The sequence below is a fragment of the Heliangelus exortis genome, chromosome 7 (genome assembly GCF_036169615.1).
Source record: "Heliangelus exortis chromosome 7, bHelExo1.hap1, whole genome shotgun sequence".
Classification (NCBI taxonomy): Eukaryota; Metazoa; Chordata; class Aves; order Apodiformes; family Trochilidae; genus Heliangelus; species Heliangelus exortis.
In genome coordinates, this window is record NC_092428.1 from 15,926,978 (window position 1) to 15,948,543 (window position 21,566).

The 21,566-nt window shown below is 39.1% G+C and overlaps 2 protein-coding genes across 11 annotated transcripts in view; both read right to left on the bottom strand.

Moving 5' to 3' along the window:
* The window catches only part of CCAR1 (cell division cycle and apoptosis regulator 1), a 31,475-nt gene extending 29,936 nt beyond the window's left edge, over nt 1–1,539 (bottom strand). For 7 of the 8 annotated variants that reach the window (XM_071749048.1, XM_071749052.1, XM_071749049.1 and 4 more), the window contains exons 1-2: nt 1,431–1,539; nt 392–510 (exon numbers count right to left, since the gene is read on the bottom strand). In XM_071749048.1, the coding sequence (XP_071605149.1) occupies nt 392–464 (73 nt within the window). In that variant the 5' untranslated portion in view covers nt 465–510; nt 1,431–1,539. Of the gene's footprint in view, nt 1–391; nt 511–1,107; nt 1,215–1,430 lie in introns of those variants that run through there. The other variant, XM_071749046.1, reaches the window with a different exon arrangement.
* Nucleotides 1,540–10,310: 8,771 nt separating this feature from the next.
* TET1 (tet methylcytosine dioxygenase 1) overlaps nt 10,311–21,566 on the bottom strand; it is a 91,855-nt gene continuing 80,599 nt past the window's right edge. For all 3 annotated transcript variants that reach the window (XM_071749053.1, XM_071749054.1, XM_071749056.1), the window contains one exon: nt 10,311–21,142. In XM_071749053.1, the coding sequence (XP_071605154.1) occupies nt 20,001–21,142 (1,142 nt within the window). In that variant the 3' untranslated portion in view covers nt 10,311–20,000. The remainder of the gene's footprint in view (nt 21,143–21,566) is intronic.

Sequence of the window (21,566 nt, forward strand, 5' to 3'; positions counted from 1 at the left end):
AGAGCAAAGCCATCAGAAGAAAGGTACTTTGATTTATGCATCTTTGGATACAAGTAACTTAATATCTTGTTTACTGACCAAAAGAAACAATAAAAATTTACCTGGGATTCTACTTATCACTCCTTTGAAAACAAACCAACCAAAAACAACAAAACCAAAGCCAAACATACAAAAAAACCCCACCCCAAAACTAACCCAACCCAACAGCTAATATTAAGTAATGATGTTTAATGTTTCCGTTGTGTGGAAAACTCCCAAATGAAATAATTTATTTAAATAGAATTTAATTAAGTTAGTTAGCACGGTGCCACTCTTAACTGCATACCCAACTACAGAATCTCCAAACCTACTAGATGTCAGGGTTCAAACATTAAGTGATATGTAAACTGACCTGGCTGAGATACTGCAGTGGCTGTAAACTGAGTAGCCCAAGGGGGATTCTTCTGTCCTCCAAACTGAGCCATGGCGAAAGGCAAAATCTCCTGGGTGTTTATCTTCTATAACTGCAATCTATCAAAATAAAGCACAGCTACAATCTCTGAAACATAAACCATCAGGCTATTTGAATTCGGGGTAAAAAACAAAACAAAACCCAAACAAACAAACAAACTACCACAACAAAAGCAACAACAAAAAAACAAAACGAGGGAAAAAAAAAACCGAAAGATTATTTTTATACCCCTGAACCTGGTGGGCAACACGCATCACAAGCGGGAAACACAAAAAGTTGCAGGACAAGTTCTTTTATTTTCCTACAGCACAACCTCCACCCTCCCCGTCCGAACAATGGGACTAACGCTACTAAAATTTATTGAAATTTCGAAGGAAGACTAAAGGGAAAGTCATTCTGAAGAACGGAGGGGGTTTAATTTTCATTCTTCTGCCTTTTCCAGGGTTATCGCTCCGCCGCCGCTCGGAGCGCTACCGGTGGAGGAGCCCGCACGCCTCCCGCTGCCGTCCGAGCTCGCTTCTCCCCAAGCAAGGGCACGGTAACCACACGAACGCGCCCGGGCCGCCCGCTCACCACCTCCACCGCTGCCTCCCGCACCCACCGGGGTGCAACTCACTCCTGCCTCCCAAACCCACTATTTTAAAAAACGGCTTTACCCGCCCCTCGGCACCGCAAAATCTCCTTTTTTTGCGTGCGCGAACGCAAACACCCGCCCGCAGTCGGGCCCGCAGCCGAGAAGCGGAAAGCTCAGCACGGGAGAGCGAGGCGGCCGCTGGCCGGGCGGGCGGGAAGCAGGCGCCTCCCCGCCCCCCGCCGCGGCCAGGCCGCCGCCGCCCGCCCCTTCTCCTCCCGCTGCCCCCGGCCAACAATGCGGGCCTGGGCGCGGGCCCGCGCCCCCGTGCTCCCGCTCCACCCCAGGTACCCCCCGGGGCCTGCGCTGGGGCTCCCGGGCCCCTCCCGCCGCCGCCTCCGCCGGTACCTGAGCGGCGCCTCGCTGGAGCCATCGCCGGCCCCTCCGCGCCTCCCGCACCCAGCGCGCCGCTACTGCGCAGGCGCCTCCGCCCCCGCCGACGGCAGCGAGCGGTGGCGCACAGCGATTACGTCAGACCCCGCGACTTCACAGCGCCCGTGGGTCCGAGCGCGCAGGCGCGGGTCGGAGCCGGGCTGGCTCCTGGGCGCGCGCCCGGGGTGCCGCGTGCGGCGCGGCCGTTAGGGGAGGCGAGGGGTGGCGGCGCCATCTTGGCCGAGGCAGAGAGGGGCCGGGGGAGGGAGGCAGGGGGTGCCGCCATCTTGCGGCGGGGCCTGGGTGGAGGGGGCGAGCTGTGTCTGCCCTTCGGGCCCTTCCTGCGGTCCTTTCCTGCCGCCGCAGGTTCCTTGTTCGACTCTCTCCCGCTCGCCGCGAACGACGCGTAGCGGGCATCATCCTGTGAAGACGCTTCTCACGCCACCTCATGGGTGCCTTATTGCTGTAGCAAATAAACCTCCGCCCGAGTCCCTAAACCTCTGAGAGAGTCCAGGCTATCATGTACGTGTGTGTGAGGGGGCGTAACAGGATCACCTGAGGTGAAGAGAGAGCAAACTCGAGACTCATCAAAGCACTTTAGATGCTTTGAAACAGAAAATGCAGACAGGAATCATTACAGTAAGTAGTTCAATAGATGAAGAATAGTAATATTAGTTTCAGTCTTTTGATGTTACAACAAGCACTCAATCCCTTAAATACTTTTTATACAAGTGAAATTCCTACGTGGGGTATCACTTAACATTTGAGAATAAAGTAAAGACACTTGATAAATTCAAATGGGACCTGGAAGTGTTTATTGTCCCTCAAAGTGATGGAATATGTTATTGGGAGGCATCAACATTAAACTTCCACATGCAGTTGCTTGGATTCTGTTGCAGATGGGCAGCTAGAGAAAGAAGCAGGAGACCACTACTGAAGTTACATTTCTGTCAGGATCTGGTACTCAATAATATGCAAAGACAGATCTACTTTAGCCCTATAAAGTATATTGCAAACTGCATGAGGGTTTAGCAGCATATTTCTTCATTTTTAAGTGTACACATCTCAAGCCTTGCTCGAGTCTGTTCCTGGCATAACTCCATCCAACTCTGTCAGTTGACTAAAGTGACTGAAATAAGATCAGAGGCTAACAAGGGAACAGCACTATCTGCTATGTTATCAATGAAAAGGACAGTGGCAAAATTGTATTAAAAGAGAAAGTTATTGTCAATGAATGTCAGAATTTTATGAAACTGCTCTATTACAAAATCAGCCAGGTTGGAAAGGACCTCTGAGATCATCAAGTTCAACCCTTAATCCACTACCACTGTGGTTACCAGACCATGGCACTGAGTGCCACATTCAGTCTCTTCTTAAAAGCCTCCAGGGACAGAGAATCCACCGCCTCCCTGGGCAGCCCATTCCAATGCCTGATCACCCTCTCTGGAAAAAATTTTTCCTAATATCTAACCTAAACCTCCCCTGGCAGAGCTTAAGTCCACACCCTCTTGTCTGACTGGTAGCTACTCGGGAGAATTATTGCCACTGTAATTTATAGCATCCTAATGACTCCTTTTAAATTCTTTAGGTCTTTGTATCCTCTTTTCAAGACGACCCATGCTGTTGTGATGAAGAACAGATGAAATGGAAACAGCAGTGTAAAAATGTGAGCACTTCAGTCTTGTTTATTAAAATACCCCCAGGCCTAAGCATCTTTTAATAACGTTGGACAGTTTCTCCAAGGATTTCATGCCCCTTCGTTGATAAAGAGGCAGAAGTCTAGAAGATAGGTAATTTCTATTTAGTTTTAGTTTACATTAAAATAATTGGACAAGTTGAGAAAAGGATACAAATTATAAGGCAAAAACCATAAAACGTATCCTGCTTCCAGCCTTCTTGGTGGTTATGGGAGCTAAGAACAAGCTGGGGATATTGTGGTGAGAAATTACAAAATTTTAGAGCTTACAGTCAGAGAACATCATACACACTGTGGTACAATCAGTACATTTAACAAAGATGAATGGAAAAGCACAAGAAAAGAACTTTGGTATCAAGAAATGCTACATAGTAATAAAATCTTATGGTACAAATAGTTAATACTTTGAATCTCTGGCCTTGAGTACTTCTGCTCAAGAAAGCCATGAAGTTGATCTATGGCACCTTCCACAGTGGTGTACACATCAGTTTAACAGCTTTCTGGTTTGTTTTTTTTAACAGTCTTTGACTAAAAGAGCTCTCAGGGACATTATCTCTTAGCACAATCATAGAAAAAAAATACGCTTTCCACTACCACAACAGCATCCAGCATTCAGCACAGTAGAAGCAACAGCCAATACACCAAGAAGTCTAAACACTGGAAAGTAGAAGTTTATCTTGGTATTTGGTGTAGGTGGAATGCAGATTGAGAGGTGGCTACGACAGGTCTCTAATGAGCATACTAGGAGTTCAAAAAGCTTGCTTTAAGAGAGAGAAGTTTCTCTGTTAGCTCAAGTAATGTAAAATTGTACTGTTTCTGCACATGGAATACATTTGGACCTGCACTGATGTTGCAGTGTATCAACATTTGCCACAACATGTTTGGTGCAGTATCTTGCCTTTGAGAAAGAAAATAAAAATCAGTACCATCATTTATTTTGAAGATACAAACACATTTGCCTGTAGTGAAACCAGCTGATTAATCCAAGATCAGGCTGCCAAGATGTTGAAGAGACAGCAAAATAATCACAATTGTCATTAAACAAATCTTTACTGCCCCTAAGGTGTCCTGTAACAGTGATGGCATCATAAACTTAGCACAAGACAAAAGTGTGTTCTGAAAGGAATGACTGGGTATCAGCTGCAAATAACATTTGTCATTGCCTTTGGAAATGAGTTCTATCTTGCAGCCCTGGAAGAGTAAAAGTCCTATTTTTTTAAATAAAGTGAAACAAGCCACTGTTACAGTGCTTATCCTTGTACTGAGAATGAGAACACCATTAAGACTGGTTGTACAGAAATGGCAAGAACTGTGAGCTTCAGAGGCAAGTTCCCTCTGTTACCTGCACTGGCACAAATTGCTTCACTGGTAATCTATAATAAATTACTATATGTTGACACTCCAAATAGAGTTTAACAACATAATAAGAGCATTATGGCTAAATATCTATTATGTAGTGTCCTTCATACAGATATTTTATGTGAGTGCTGTGAAAGAAAAACATAGAAGAAAATGTGGAAGAGGCTTATTTTAGCTGCTTCTAGAACAGATTTAACTGTATTCATACTATGTAGAGAAGAATTGACTGGAGGAGAAGTTAAAGTTTTCTAATAAACAATTTTGACAATCTGTACAATTGAAAAGACACAGAAAATAGCCTTTCATACCAAATGTATGAAATGGACACCAAATGTTCTACTGGATAGAAAACCAATAATGAATCTGTCGAGCTAAAATGCTAGACCTTTGCCAATTACAGGCAGACAGTTATTTCCCTCAGTTTTCATCAAAACTAACAACTAACAACTTTGAAGAGGAAAGATCATCTTGGTTTACCTTATTATGTGGTGTGTTTTTTGTTTTTTTTTTAATCCCTGTTGGAAACGTGTTTTTGTACATCCTTCACAATTCCTGAATTAACTTTCAAATCTATACATGTTTTTACTGGAATGATATAAAAGGGAGAATGCCCTTCTCACTACTATATAGCTACATTGTGTATGATGCAATTGGGATATGCTTCCCAATATATTTCACAAAAAAGGTTTTTCCTGGTCACTGATGGCTAAGGGGGATATGACAATGGATATATAACCAGGCTGGCTTAGTTCCAAAAAGGTTCTGACAGAGAGCTCAAGAAACTCTCATCCTAGTATAGTCATGTCCGAAGCTGAAGTTAATTTATGAGGAAATATTTAGACAAATGGTACATTTTTAGAAAAAGATTTGAAATAGGCAAAATACTATGTAGAAAAATTAGTCTGTTAATGGGAAGGTTGCCCACAGTGACAGCTGGACTGTAAAGGAGAGAGCTCTTCAGATGGAAGTTATGAAGGTCTTTTCTTACAGAACTGCTTTAGTACAGGCAGTGGTAGTGGCATTACAGAAGAGATGCAAGAGATTATATTATTAAATATAATGACCTTGCTGTTACCTGAACTGTAGTAGTTGGCTGCAGTTACAGCATAAAGCCAGGCTACATTAAGAAAAAACAAAACAGCTGAATTGATACATAAAATCTTCAGCTAAAAATTTGGAACACAGATTATTTTCAAGAAAGAGACATCTTTCTGTCAAAATAACAACTCTAACATGTTTCTGCTAATGATATAGAGAATATTCTGAGTTAAAGAACTGTTCCCAGTTCTGAGTGAACAGATTGTCAGCAGTGCCAAGAAGAAATGTCACCAAAATAACATTTTGGTGCCCTGTGAACGGGGCAACTCACCACGAGTGAGGTAACTGCTAAAGATATTTCTATTTTGGTTCTGAACTCAGTCCCTGCACAGAGGCCTGCAGGGTCTCTGTTGTTTACAGCTTTTCTGCTAATCCCATGAAAACCTAGCTTTCATCCAGTTGAACAAATACTTGGGCACAATGACTTTTATATAAACATCTTTTCCTAACCAAGTATAAAATACATTTTTGCTTCTGAATACTTCTATCTGAAGCTTCCAAATTAAAAAAAGAAAACAAAACGTTATTATGATTGCAAACATGTATTCGAAGGAAACTCTTTTGAAAATTGTTTTTGATTATCAGAGTTAATGTGAAATTTTAAAGAACTTTTGCATTTCTTGCAGAAGTGGGAAGTCTCTTTTTGGAAAATGTTGCAATCTTTTAAGAGTAATGTAATTTCTGAGCCAAAATCATACAAATTTTGTTCCATTTAACATTTTACCTTAAGCAGAAGTACTTATCTGGGTCTTGGGTTCTTAGAGGAGTACAGTATAGCTCTTACCTAATGTTGGCTGAGGAAGAAAATATTGTTATGAATGTTAGTTTAACGTGAGGCTTCCTGTCTAGGGAGAGCTGGAATGTTTGGATCATTCCTCGTGGTTCATGGAAGATAAAGAAGCATAATTCACTTAGAGGATTTGCTGCCCTACACAGGGGCATAGGTTTTAAAAATTTCTTTCTTATTCAGGCTGACTTGTATTCGAGTGCTTTGGTTAAAGTCTTTGGTACCTTTAGGAAGGCCCTGCTTTTCTAGAGATACCAGATTTGATCATGCATACAGCAAAGGATTTCTCATCTATCTCCCTACAATCTTGTGATATCCAAGATATACAAGAGATTTAATGGACTTCTATAGACAGACAGTAACAAAGAGAGACTGGAAGAATAATCCTGGCCACTTTTAAAATCTTAGCTCCATTGCTTAAAAAGCAAGAGAGTGAGAGCTAAGAACTTGTCTTCCACTCCTGTGTGCAGAGCTTAGCCTCCTTGCATAGCAGAGTTCAGGCATCTGAACTGCAGGACAGGCAGGTGTAATCCCCACTGCAGTACAGCTGAGTGTAAACATTAAGAAACTTAACTTGCTGTGGACCACGCAGGCTGCAATTTACAGGAACAACAGGGAACATCTTTAAAACTTCTATTTGTAACAACAAAACAAAGTAATGCCTAAGTAGCACCTTTCAGTGTGAGAGGGCAGAGGAAAAAGACTAAAACTCAAATAATGTAACAGAAATTACATATAAATCATATACTTGCCTGTACTCTTTGGGCTGATCCAGAGCCTCAAGTTCTTGGAAGGCTCACTGCCAGCCCTCAACAGTAGAACATTCTTCTTTTTCTTCTTTTTTTTTTTGCTAGCCAGATCTCACAAGATCTACATCCTAAGGAGTGTTGTTAAGCAGGGGCACACCTGAGCCACTTAGAGCTTCTTACCCTCATAGGACAGGGTAATTTGCAACACCCCAACAAACCTCACCCTTAAAATTTGTAGCAGCTGTAAAGCTGATGATGAATCCTCACAAGGCTTTCTGCTGTTGTGGAAGTGAGTTAGGATCTATCATAGAAGTGTTTCCTTTATGGGTCAGTACTTAATTTCCCTAAAGGAATTTGGCATTTAATTTCCCTAAAGGAATTCCTCAAATTAGAGGAGGATTTAGATGAGATATTAGGAAGAAGTTCTTCCCCATGAGGGTGGTGAAATATTGGAACAGGTTACCCAGAGAGGTGGTAGAAGCCCCATCCCTGGAAGTTTTTAAGGCCAGGCTGGACAGGGGTCTGAGTAACCTGATCTAATGGGAGGTGTCCCTGCCCATGGCGAACTGGATGATCTTAAAGGACCCTTCCAACCCTGAAAATTCTTTGATTTGGTGATTCTCAAGTGAAGGGAGTCTGTCATCGGCGTGCAAAACCAGAAGTCTACATGCAAAACCAAAGTGGTCACATGAAACTTAACTGCTAACTTGTTATGCCACAGAAGGCAAAAGTTTTACTGTTCTGAGATGAAAAATAAGACTAAGCTATGATGCTTCCAGCAGCAATTAAGGAGTGCTTAAGGACAGCAAGTGTTACCCAGTTATATGGTGAATAAATAGAGATGTACACATGATACAGTAGGGATTTTAAGTAATCCTTGGCTTTGTGTAAAAAGACATTGATGTTTTCAAGAAGTCAACTGCTAAGAATTTTCTGTAACTGGTGTCATTCATAAAAGCAAGAGAATCCCCAACGTGACTGGACAGGGAATTAAGAGGTCTGTCTTAGAAATAGTGCTCCATCCGAAGTGTATTAGAATATCTGGGTTTAAATTTCCACATTTAAAATATTTTTCCAGTGTGTCCTAGATTGAAAACACAGATTGGTATTGGTGGTAATGGTTTTATTTTAGACTATCTAGGACATTTCTTGAACCAAACTAGTTGAAGCACTATCATGTGTTTAAATTACACTTGAATATGATGATTGTACTGATGTACAAATTCACAGAAAGTCCTGCACTTGAATGAATACCCCCTTTGAGGATGTTAGCTAGTGTACAATATATGACAATATAACTCATCAGCCTTATTCAACAGCAGTCAGACCCTGCTGTTCTCTGATCTTTATCAGGCATTAAGAGTATTGCAAAAATGTGTAACTGTAGCACTAGCAAAAAAGTTTATCTTGCAGTTTTTGTTAACAATTAAAACCATTTTAATGTGTTGTAAGTTAAGGCTATAGTATCTTAAGAATTTTAAACCAATTAACTGTACTACATGAATACGTTGTCACTTCTGCAACTCATGCAGGAAATCTAAAATAGGAGAAAGCACTTAAGCCACGTCTGGGTGTTGAGCTCTACCCTTCCAGGGCTGCCAGGACAAGTAAACCTGGTTTGGTTTTGTTCCCATAAGCGACCAATGAAGCTGTATTTGAAAATCTCTGTATGTCATATTCTCCACAATGTATGAAGAAATGCAGCTCTGACTGGGAACACACCAGACAGTGGGAATGCCAGGGGAGGCAACATGCAGTTAGCTGGCAGTTCCTGGAAGGGAGTAGGAAAGTGTTGCTTCTTATCCAAGTCTCTTCCTCCATAATGATGTTCTTGGGTCTGCTCTTAATTCTTCGAGTGTCACTCAAGATCCATGTGCTTTCCTACAACACCTGTGCTATAAGTTACAGACTCCAATATCAAACTGTGCAATGTATAGCTGTGTTGAAAGAGTTCTTAGTACAGCTTACAGAATGCCTGGGGCAAGCTGGGAGATGATGCTATAAAACCCCAGTAATTATTATCCTCTAAAAGAGCAGCAAATTACCTGGGAGGTTACAGGCCTTCCTGTGGGATTAATGCATTCAACTCCCAGGAACTAGGTGCACAGATCATGTAATGTAGCTTATTACTAGGGAATTACTGAAGCCTGAGGGCAGCAACATTTTTCTGCCCTCTAGGAGATTCCAGCTATCTGGAAGATTATTGTAACGGTAGCTTTTGCTACTGCACTTACTGGAGAAGGAAAAGAAGCAAATACAAACGTTGAGTTGTGGTCTTCCTTTTCTTCATCTCTGAACAACAGAAAATGTGTTGTTTTGCACCGAGGACTGTTCTGTCTTGAGAAAAAAATATAGTACCTGTGATTTGAAACAAATAAAACCTCAACTGTTTCCACTGGATGGCAACTAAAAGCCACAGTAAATGATTGCTATAATCTTGCTCTGCAAGACAGAACTGGTAGAAATAAGAGACACTGTAGATGCATTCACAAACAATTTTGTTCTTTTTAGATGGAAAATGATACAGATCAGCATTTTATGGCTGCTTTTCTTGCAGCATGGCCTGGGACAGGTCAATCCTGCATGAAGCAAAGGCAGGGACCAGATGGCTGAAAGGTTTATTGCCTGTCCTTTTATTTCTACATGTAACAATGGATATTAGTGATAAGAGCAAACTTTCTAGAGGAAAAATTACTTATAAGATTAAAATACTTCTGTTAGCATTTATTTTCTTACTCTTCTCTTTTAACAAGATGTTTTAGTGCCTTATGCTTTACTGACCACAGGGTAAGTTATGCAGAATGTAAAGACCAGTATTTTTATTAGAGTAACTCCATGTTACTGTCAGAACATCTTTGAAGTTCTTGGCACCTACAGATATGCTTCAAGACTGGATTACTTATAGCTTTAGAATAATTAATTGCTTTCCTAAAATTTCAAATCATGTAATGGTTTTAAATTGGGCATATATGTAGTGTTATATACTATATTATGAAGCAGGACATTAGCTTTGCTGTAAGTTGTATGGCACAAGCTATCCTTTTTTTGTCTTTACTTACTTAAGCATCACTTTTGGTTTGTATCGGGAAATCAACTTAATTCTATTTCTCAAAACATTTTAAAAGAAATGGATGAAAAATGCAGGAAAGAAGAATTAGACGACTAGGTGCAAAATAGAAGTATAAAATTTATTTAAAACCACCCACAAAGTTCTGTGTAATCAGGAATGATACAATTTGTAATAGTCTTTTTAAAAACTCATGACAAGATTTAAAATATTTTTTCAATTACAGTGTTCATTTAGCCTTATTCAGTTAGGACAATAAAAAAAAAAAAAGTTTATGTTCTAAACAGATGAGACACACAAGGAAAATAGAACAGAACAGACAATTTCCACAACAACAATTTTTACATGTATGTTTCAATACTAGTATCAACATTTCAATGCATCTTGCTACATAAACATGAAATCATGTACAACTGCTTGCACCAAAAAACATAGCTTAATTAGATCTTTCAAGTAACATGCAGTCACAACTCACAAGTCTTCAAGTACTGCTGGTAAGGGTTCCCTTGTCTGCAAAGAAGATTTTAAAGTTCAGTTTCTCAGCTAGTGTAACTCTTCACAGCTCCACCAGCCTCCTGAAGCCATCCTCAATTATACTAGAAAAGAATCAGGCCTCATGTTTTTTTGAGAAAAGAAGTAATTTTTATACTTCTGTGAATACTGTGACATAATGAAGTGCTTTTTCTTTCTGATTTTTTTCTCCCTGTACATCTTTTGTTTTAAAAAGTAAATTTTATCCTCCAAATCCAAATACAGTAGGTTGGTAACTGGAAATAATCCAAAATCTCAAATTCCAAGTTGAAAAATCAATATCAAATGCATCCCAAAGAAAGAAATAAAGAGAGAAAAGAAGAAAGAGAAGGAAGAAAATGCTTTTTTTTTTTTTTTTTTTTTGCTTTGGCATACTATTAGTCTTTTAATTTTGCAAAGCAGGAATTCAGTCTTTAGCCATAGCATTTCAGCACAGTGCATCTTTACATATTTATGTTCTCTCTTATGACAGCAAATTCTGAACAGTATTTATGACCCGGTGTGATTTTGTCACATTATGAAGAGCTGTCTCTTCCAAACTGAGCAAAAAATAATAGAATTTGTTTAATACCAATGTCTGAATGTTTGTATTGGTTAGAACTGGCTTTCTGTTAGTGGTATCACATTTGGTTTTTTTGCCTCAAGAGATTAATGAAGGTCAGAAGCTACTTTTTCAGTTGCTTGCATTAGACTGACACTCGCAAAGCTGGTAGGAAATCTGTTCTCATGAGGCTCTGCTGTCACCACTGAAACTCATCTCAGAAACTGAAGCATGACAACGTATTTCCTTTTCCTCAAACTTTTTCTGAGAAACTTGCATTGCACTTCTTAACTGGAATGTAGCAGGGTTTGATGCTTTAATAAAGGTCCCATTGGCAGCAAGGGAAGCTCTGCATCACTCAAGCATGCAGGGAGGTGCCAATGGTTTCACTGTCAAGTAGCACCAGAGCTCGGCAGTCAGAAACTGCTGGCTTTTAGCTTTGTGTCTCAAAACTCACCCCAGGGTGACACCATCACACAATACTGCACACTCTGTTAGGTCTTCAGTCAGAAAAGGACAGAGCTCATTTTATGAACTCATCCCATTTTATACACTCAAATAAAGGGGATCAAGTTACAGTAAAGGGAAGCAAATATTTTAAGAAAAACTACCAAAGCTTAGAAATAGTATTGGTAATTCAGTGAGATTTCAGTACCTAGAGGTACAAATCTTGTACCACCTTCTCTTCGGAGACAATGTTGGGAAAAACACAGCCAATATAAATGAATACTTAAAACCTGATAAAAATCAAGCCAGTTTCTTTTCAGCCTCCATTACAAAATTAAGAACAATGTGGATGTTACTGGCCAGTATGCAAACAATGTGGGTATCATGAAATTGATTTCAGATGATTATACATATCAGTCACTTGGTAGCAGTTTTGATTTATACTACTGAACTTCTATACCATTATCAGTGTACTCCAAAGGATGTCAGCTGCATCCATGTCCTTTTAACCCCCCTTTATCCTTTAAACATGATGCAAAGGACAGTAGTATAAATGAGAATCAGGGCCTTCGTTCTTATTTTAAGACAACTCCCAAACCCTAGACCCTTTTCCATTACAATATTAATAAAAATACAGATATACATGTAAAGTATTGATCAGGTCACAAAACTTTCCACAACAGTATTAAAAATGTTTTGTGGCAACAACTGCAATACTGAACACCAAACTAGTAGTTCCCTTGCTCCACTAAAACAGCAATTCTTTGGAATACACTTCATCTGCTGTAACTGGTAACTCTCTGCCAAATAATGGCTAAATTTGTCTTCCTTCTTAAACATGTAGGCTTTTTGAGGTCTGCACCTGCATCCTGTGACTTGATGACAAAAGCTGGTAAGGTGTGCAAAGTGTTGAAAACAGCCTTGTTCATCAGTCACACCAAACAGAGCAAGTCACCTTCACATGGTTATGTAGCACCTCAGTCTTGCATTCACTCCAAGTATGCTGTTGGAAGGCTCTAGCACTTTAATGTATGTGTATGTGGAAAAAATACATAAATAATGGTCCAGTAGAAGACGAGAAAAACACTCTTGTGGGAAGAATTAAGGATATAGCATTGAGAAGCACCTCATATCTTTTAAAACTGCAATGATGAATAGGTCATTGAACACTGCAAACAATGTTGGGATCATGAACTGGGAAACTGGACTGGAAAAAGGATCATTAAGTCTTTGCCTCAGAAAGAGGAAAATAATGATGCTGACACCCCTACCCCCTTTAATAAAAGGCAGTAACTAGTAAATCATTTTCTGCTCAAGCTCAATCAATTCCACCTCATGCTACACATGAGAAACAAACAAAAAAAAATCCACTGTTCCACCCTTTTTTTCAAGCAGTCCTATGTTAGTTAAGGCATTTACCTTTAACAGTCCTTGGGTTGCTCACAAGGACTGTGACTGATCTCTGCAGCAGCTCTCTTACGTCAGGATTTGAGCAGAGCTGATAAAATATCTCAGAAGAGAAATGAGCACACCACAGAAATGTTTGCAAGAGAAGCAAAAATCTTGTACTATGGGAAAGGATAACTTTCCCTTCTTGAGGGGAGAGCAGTTTTCTAGTCTTGCAGTCTCTTTCATTTGGCTTCTTGATATAAGAACAGAGTGGAACAAATACACCAACAAATCTGAAAATTAACTGGAAAATTGATTGGTATGAAAAGAACGAGAACATTGATTGTGACAGATAATTGTGTCTCTTCCTTGGAATGAAATATCCCACTGCAATATTCTAGGCTCCCTGTGAGAAAACATGGAGTAAAAAAAAAAACCAAAAAACAATCTACCTTGAACTGTTGCATATAGAATAAAAGATGACTGAAAGAAATCAATTTTGGAAGAGTCAGAAGGAGAATAAATTCTTATGAGACTCCTGAGATAAGATTGGGTGATTTACATACAGAGCAGCAACACCGTGCACAGGGAATTCATGAGCAGGCCAACAGCTCTGCTGCTAATGGTGACTACTGAAGGAGATCCAAAGAGGGGTGAGAAGAACTTGCAGAGTAGCTACAAGCATGTGAAGCTTTAACACCAGGTTCCACTGTGATCCAGTGCTGATGGTGGAGCTAGCTAACCACAGCAGGCCACCAGGGAGTGAGGAAGGTGGCTGCAGTATTCTGTGTCATCTCTACAGTGTAGAAAGCAATACCTACTCATCAGTGCTGGTGAAGCTGAGCATTCTTCAGGGAGACAACACCTTATGTAGAATTAAGTCTTCATAACTTAGTCAAGTATGTGAATTACAGTATTAACCAAAAAGTTTTGATCGCTCTCAGAAATGATCAAAAATGCTTTAATAGGGAAGTAATAAAGTAAATACAGAATATATTTGCAGCCACTCTTTAGAAGATGCAATCCGTATGTATGCTGGTGCCCTATTAGATTCTACTAGTAGAAATCCTTGGTCTTTGAGAAAACATCAAATATAAAACTTTCTTTTAATTAGAATATTGCAGCAACATGCTGCTGCAGCATGCAGACAGCCTGTGAAACTGATTAAACATCAGGTAACTTCAGAAGACAATGAAGCCATTTTCTCTGCTGCATCACCAAGCAGTCATACCCTCACAGGACTTTTGATGCCAGCCACTATTTGTGATTAAGAGAAAATACAAATGTTTCACAGACTAAATAAAAAAAGCTTACAAATTTAAAGTTAGGTGTACCAAAAAAGGTGTCAGTATAAAGAAGTACTCATGCAAATACCAGAGGTGTAGAGAGAAGGCTGTTTTAAAAGCTAATTCTTCACAGCTCTGCCTGCAACTTCCTTGTGCTGCGCATCCTGGCAGCCTTCAATATTCTCTGGTGGGAAGGAGCAGCCAGACTGGCAGTGACAGCAGTGCTTGCTACCTTGTGTATCACACAGATTAAAGAAAGCATGACCAGCTCTCTCCCCCCTCCTCATGTTTTTTTCATTAAACAAGTACAGGCAGGCAGAGAACAAAGGAGAGATTACTGTCTCCAGAGGAACTGTGGAGAGAGATAAATTTGTACGTATATCCACAGCTGTGTGACATGGTGGCATATCCTTACTGGTTAGAAATAATGCTGTAACACACTGTGCAGTACCACGGTGCCACAATAAGCCATGGCAACTTTCTCGACAGTTTAATTTTACAGAATGATACTCCCTCTGCACTTCTTCCTGGAAGTGAGATAAAGACCTCTTAAAATTATGACAAAAGCAAGACTTTCCAAATGTGATTAGACTGTTCCTCATCTCCACTTGTGTTATTTAAGATCACATTGTAGACAGCATCACAGGTTGCAGTCAGGCAGACACCTTTCACACATGAAATAAAGCACAATTTTACAATGATATGTCACGAAGACCCTAATCTGAATTTTAGTGACCACAACAGACCTGAAAAGAGTTTGTTCAATGCTGCCTGAATGTAACTGCGCACTGCAAAAAGTGTGTAAATGGACATGCAATTTAGATTTTCCTGTATCTGAGAACAGGTGATTTCCTCCTGTTAACCTGAAATTTACAAGGGTTTTGTAGGAAAAGAGAAAAATTATATATATATACACATATATGCACATATATATAAATGGATTACAAAGCTGATAAAAGGAGTTAATACCAGCACAAGAGAAATTGCATGGGGAAATTTGCAAAGGGCAAAACTGACCTTACATTTTAAATACAAAACCATGAAGATGCAGTTTTATTAGCATGCTTCCATAACATCACTCACTCACTGAGCATCCTATCAGAAAAGAAAAATCAAAAAAGCTGTTGAGCATAAGCCTGAAGATGGTTTGAAACAAACCTGCCTGCATGCCTGAAGCTTGAGAAAAAGGTATTGTGTCTCTTACAGATCTTTAATCTCTTCTCATGTTACAAACAATAAAACCTCTGCTCTGTGTTTAACCAGAGGTATGTTTTTTCCCAAATCTCTCTCCATTTTCTTAAAGACCTATTAATTGTGCTAGGGTTGCAAGGGTCTGAGTCAACACAAACTTTGGTCAACTGTATCCATACCCATATCCATATCCATGAAAATTTTAAAAACTTGATGAAGGAGCGTATTGCAGTCAATGGGGCTGCAGCAATGTAAGTAGGACCCAAATTTAACTCACCAAATTTAGCATAACACTGCAAGGATATTAAAAAGGTCTTGAAAAAAACCCAAACAGTTGTATGAAACAAATATTCTTAAGCACTAAAAGAGCTGTCAATTACCCATGCTTAACATAAAGTGTTGCTTAATATATTACAGTTATTTCCTGTTCCAAGTATAGAGAAGCACTGACATAGATACGTACTTTCAACAGCAGTTATTCTTAAGTAAGTTAGCTTAGAAAGTCCTTTAAAGAAATCTGAATACAACTGCTACAGCTAGAAAGTCACAAGTCTTTATAAGTTCTTAAAAAAGTTTTTTGATCTTGTGACCAGAATATTTATAGAAAGATTATTTTCTGTAATACAGTAGCATGCTACAAATCATGAGTGCAGAGAAAATGCACAAGTAAAATTCACTGCTTAATTGAGCACGACTCCAATAAGGACTCAGTGAATCAAACAGAACTGGGTCCTGCAGAAAGCACTACTCCTTCCCTCCAGAGTGATGGTGGAGTGGTGGTACTGGACCCAGTGGAGAAAGGGAAGAGAGACATCTTCTGGGAAGTCAGAGGTGTCCCATATTGGATCATGACTGTTTTCACTAGCATGCTGTGAAAAAGGATCAAAAGACAACCCATACCTGAATCCATTTTCTGGTTTTTCACCCAAAGCATAGTCCCAGCTGTTGGAAACCAAGCAAAACACAGCGGTCTGACCTAGCCAGCTACCCTTACTTCAGATCCATCTCCTGATCTGCCCATCCTGGAAGGACTGCATTAAGGGGTAAGAACAAACTACAAGTGGTTGTGTGGGCTGCATAGGGAAGCAATAAATCTGCAGATTTGCACATTCAGAGACAAATACTGTTATAATTAATAGCCTTGCTCAAAACAACGCAATTTGTGTACAAGACTGATACATATTCTGAAATATTACAATAAAGAGTACACAGTTGTAAAAACAGTAAATAGTTGCATCTTCTATAACGCAGAGTAGCAATAGAAAATAGCTTCTCAAATCACAACCTGCTCTTTGCCACAGCAGGAAATAAAAGTGGCCAGCTAACCTGCCTGGTAGGTTGACCTTAAAAAGTAGTTGTGTGACAGACGGTCAGGGAAAGAGCACCACAAATGATATTTTATTTTACAGATGATATATTTTTCTCATGTAAGTTTAATAAAGTAGTAACTGCGAGTTTTAGCACCTATGAGTTAACAGCTGTAACTATTATGTTAAGATATACTGTTCTGTTAAAACTGCCATTTCAAAAAAAGGTAGTCCTGGACTTACTGAAATTCTGTTGGTCCAGTGACTCACCAGGGGCTGTGTTGGGAGGTATCCTTTTAGATGCAACTTTCAGTTTCTCACTTCTTTGAGGGAAGCTGCTGGTTTCTCAATGGAAATTTGAAATTCCAAATCATAGGTAAGTTAAACATGGGCATTTACAGGGTAATATTCAAGTAAAAATGTTCCACTTCAATGGTCTGAACTTTTCAAACGGTCAAGAGATGGCTTGGTAATTTACGAATTTTGTGTAGAAAAAGTGTTATTCACATGGGAGCGGTGAATGTTAAAAAATGATTTTTTTCAAATGGCATTAGAGAAACTAAGTTATCTGCTCCACCAGTGAAACAAACTCATATTTTCTGTAAATGATTGATCATGGCATCAGACAGGGGTTTCAGATAGCAAACACATGAATGGAACAGCTAGAGAACATCTACTTACTGTATGGACAGCTGTAATTGTTACTAATCTTCGGCTCACCAAAAATATACAAGTTTTAAAATGGAAATCTAAGGCACACAAAAATACCATAATGATTCAATGTATACTGTATATTACATAGTCAAGAAGCATAAAACTGCTGGTACAAAACCATGGCATAATATTGTTTTATTATTATTTACAATCCCTTCATATCCTCTATTTGAACTAATATTAAGCTTTCATCTAAAATTTGCAGCATACCCGATTTTTACAAATTTTACTTAAAATAGGTAAGATACAAAGAATGGGTTCAATTCAGCCATCCTCTGCCATCAACATTTTTTGTTAATTTTGGCAGGAATCTGCAGAACTGAACCCAAGGTCATTACATAGTGATTGCTACTTCAGACCTTGCTCCTGCAAGCACCACATGTGGATACATTTAGGCAGGAGAACAGACTCATTGATCCACAGCTGTGTTTAAGCATTTGTAGCACCAAGGTCACTATGAGCACTATGTGTTAAAAATACAACTGATGTACTTTTCGTACCGAAACTGTAAATATAGCACTTGCAATTCAACTTTTCAAGGAAAAAGCACCTTGTCTAGGTTTTAAATAAAGCAGATCTAGATAGTCCATATTCCTCTGTTACAGCACCACTAAATTACAATATTATCAAGTATATTATTAGTATATTTTTGCACTGAAAAACCCTGGCCTTGTTACACCAACAGGTTACCCAGCCGGGGAGGACTCCAAGGCAGAATTACAGTGCAGCTTTGTCTCTGGGGCCTGATCCTGCAGCTCTCAGTCACCAGAGGAGTCCTGGCTCGAGCAGTCCTCCTGGTTCTGACTGGGCAGGTATGGCTACACAAAGCTGTTCTCATGGAAGAAGCTGCAGAATGAGGTCAGTCCTTAGCTAACATTGTCATTGGTAATTTGTTTAAATAAATAAGTTTTTAAAAGAAATACATAGGAGAGGAGAATCAGAAAGAAGAGTGGGATGCTAAAGTATTTGAAAGCAATGGAGTGTCTGGTTTTCCTCTGGTTTAGCAAATAACTCATTTCATGATATGTCACTTTTTCAACAGAAATGGAGAACATAAATTTCGTAAGTTTGGAAGAATGCAACCCATCTCCATGAAATGTATAAATCACTTAAAAAATTTACAAAACATTTTTATAAAAAACTGAACTTAGATAGCTGGTAAATATTACAGATATGCTATACTTAATTAAAAATTTGCTGTTAAAAATTAGAAATTTCATACTTTTCCAACACTTCCTTTGTTTTGTTCCCAAATTATTTTTTTTCCAGAATAGAATAAGGCAACTCTATGGGGTATTTTTTTTTTCATCCCAAAACAATCCTACCCCTGAGGTGTTGGGAGCGCTTGGCTGTCATGTTACCTTAAAATGCTCCAAACGAATGAGACTTACGCACTTATTGCTCAAAGAAATCGAAACAAATGCTGCCTTTAAAAAACCCAACAATATTCCTGACTCCCAATAGCAACACATATTGACAAGACATCTCCTAATTTCATGTTTGTACACTCTCTTGAAAAATGTTGCTGTATTTTATAACTGTCATTTATATGCAACATAAAATCTTCAATGAAAAAGGGCAAGTCCTAAACAACCACATATGCTATTAGCATACATACTTCAGCTGTAACAATATGGAACTCTACACAGCAAGAATAAAATGATTTCCTCTGTAGAGTATGCACAAACCTTAGACAATATGATCCTTATACTATACTATTTCAAGTTAATTTTAAAAATAGAAAGTGCTTTTAAAATATATATTTACAGCTTAAAAACAACTTCCAGCCATCATTACCAATAACTTCATTACATACATGATGACAAATCTAGAGAAAAAAATTCATTGGTTTTCTAAAAGATTTATCTGTAATTTGGAATATATAGCAATGGTTGGAAGTTGTTAAAGCAATGGCACCATGAAGTAATAATTCAGCTTATTTATTTTTAACTGTTTGATGTGGTTAAGCACCAAGAGCTGTGTAGAGCTATTACTGTATAACTTGATTTAACACCATAAAATGTGAACCTGTTAAAATCCCTATAAATGCTTTTTGTAGTAAACAGACTTGATTTAAAGCACCAAAATATAAATTCCTAAAGGTAATAAACTGAATGATTCAATCAAGGTTAATAGCCTAAAGAAAATCTTTTCAGAATGTATTAAAACTATACAACTTTTTTTTTTTTTTTGCTTAAAATGTGCTTGAGCACCACCAAATGTTAAAGTCACAGTTTAAGAAGAAATCCCCTCCCTTTTTTTACCTCAGCCTTAAAATGGTTGAGATGAGCAAATCGTAAAACGACACCAAACTTGTTCTTTAACAGCACCTTAAAGAAACACTGTGTAACACTGCACCAAGGGGAGGCATCTGATACTGAAACCTATGCCCAATGGTTGTAGGGCCCCGCAACTCGCGTGAGGGCGTAGGAAGATACTGTTATTACATTATCCTTAGTTACAGTTAATGCTCTGCGTGATGGAATTTGGTTGAACTCATTGTCTTCATAAAATATATCTATGTTTTCACTTTGTTGCTTTGTTTTCCTGCTGCTAGAGTTGAGTTCAGTATTCTCCATTCCTAATCTTTCCGCTTCTTTTTCTTTTTCTTTCGCCCTCTCAGCCATCTTTGCTTCCCACATGGCGAGACCGTGTTTTGGCTCATTTAAATTTTTATGTTGGTAGAAAACTAAAGAAATTCTTGTGGGATGATTGCGGTTGGGTTTTTTAATGGGTGTGGTAGCATGGAGCTCACGTCTTGCACATTCAATTAGGATAGAACCGTGAGAAGGTGCCACAGCGACCCCGCCAATGTCATCATCCAAAAAATTGTGCTCACTGTCTGACCACAGTTCCTCAGCTTTTTCTTCAGAATCAGTCGGTTGTCCCAGTGCACTGTTTTGCTTTTCGTCTACACAGTCAAAATCACACATCTGTTCTCGATGGGAGCTGTCCTTTTCCATTGGGCATCCATGGGAACAGTCGGCTTCATTTCCAACTGCATCCTTTGCTGGAGAGTTCAGCGGTACTGACAAATCAGAAGAACTGATCATCTGTGAAGAAGGAGAATTGTCTAACTGAAGCTGACAATTCTGCTTGTCTGGCTGATGTTCAAGTATAGTGGGCAGGGGGTCTTTGTGGGCTGGGGGGCCTGGAGCAGTGACCTCTGGAAGGATTGGTGGCGCACCATTCATCTTATCATTCAGCAAAATTCCAGTATAATCTTTGACCGACACATCAAAGTTCTGACAATTTACATAAGGTGTCACATGAGGTTGCTTACTACTGCATTCAAAATACCCGTAGGGAACTGAAAAATCTTGTTGAATATTAGTCACTGCTGTTATGCCAGGCTTATGTGCTAAAGATGAATAAGGATGTAAACTGTCCACCTTAAAATGGGAGGAAGCTGTATACTGTTTCAACAAAGAGCAATTTTTAGTAGTGTTTGAAGAATTTTTCATGGCATAGAGGTGATCAGAGGGCTCCGTTTTTATCCCAGGTTTTAAAGCATCTGTTTTGTTCCCTAAAAAAAATTCACACCACAGGGTAAGTACTCTTCCTCACTCTGTTAATAACATACACCATTTATAATATTTTTATACTTGCTTTCTAATATGGAACGCATGATGACTACAGATTTTTCAAAATTGTTATTTTTAGCTTTTTAGTACATACACAATGATTTTGCTGAAGTAACACCTTAACCTTTTCTAGTCAGACTGTTGGTATGTAAAATATAAAGTTATTTCATAGAGATGAATAAACAGATAGAATCAAATAATCACTTGGTTCGTATTCACACAGGTCACACAAGTGCTTCCCAGCAGCTGGTTGCTGGCCTTAAGCACTGCCCAGGCTATCAGGAACCACTGTTTAATGTTTTTTACATAAATTATGAAATTTATAGTCTAAAATGAAGCCTCTGAAAAAAAAAATTCTTGGCTTCC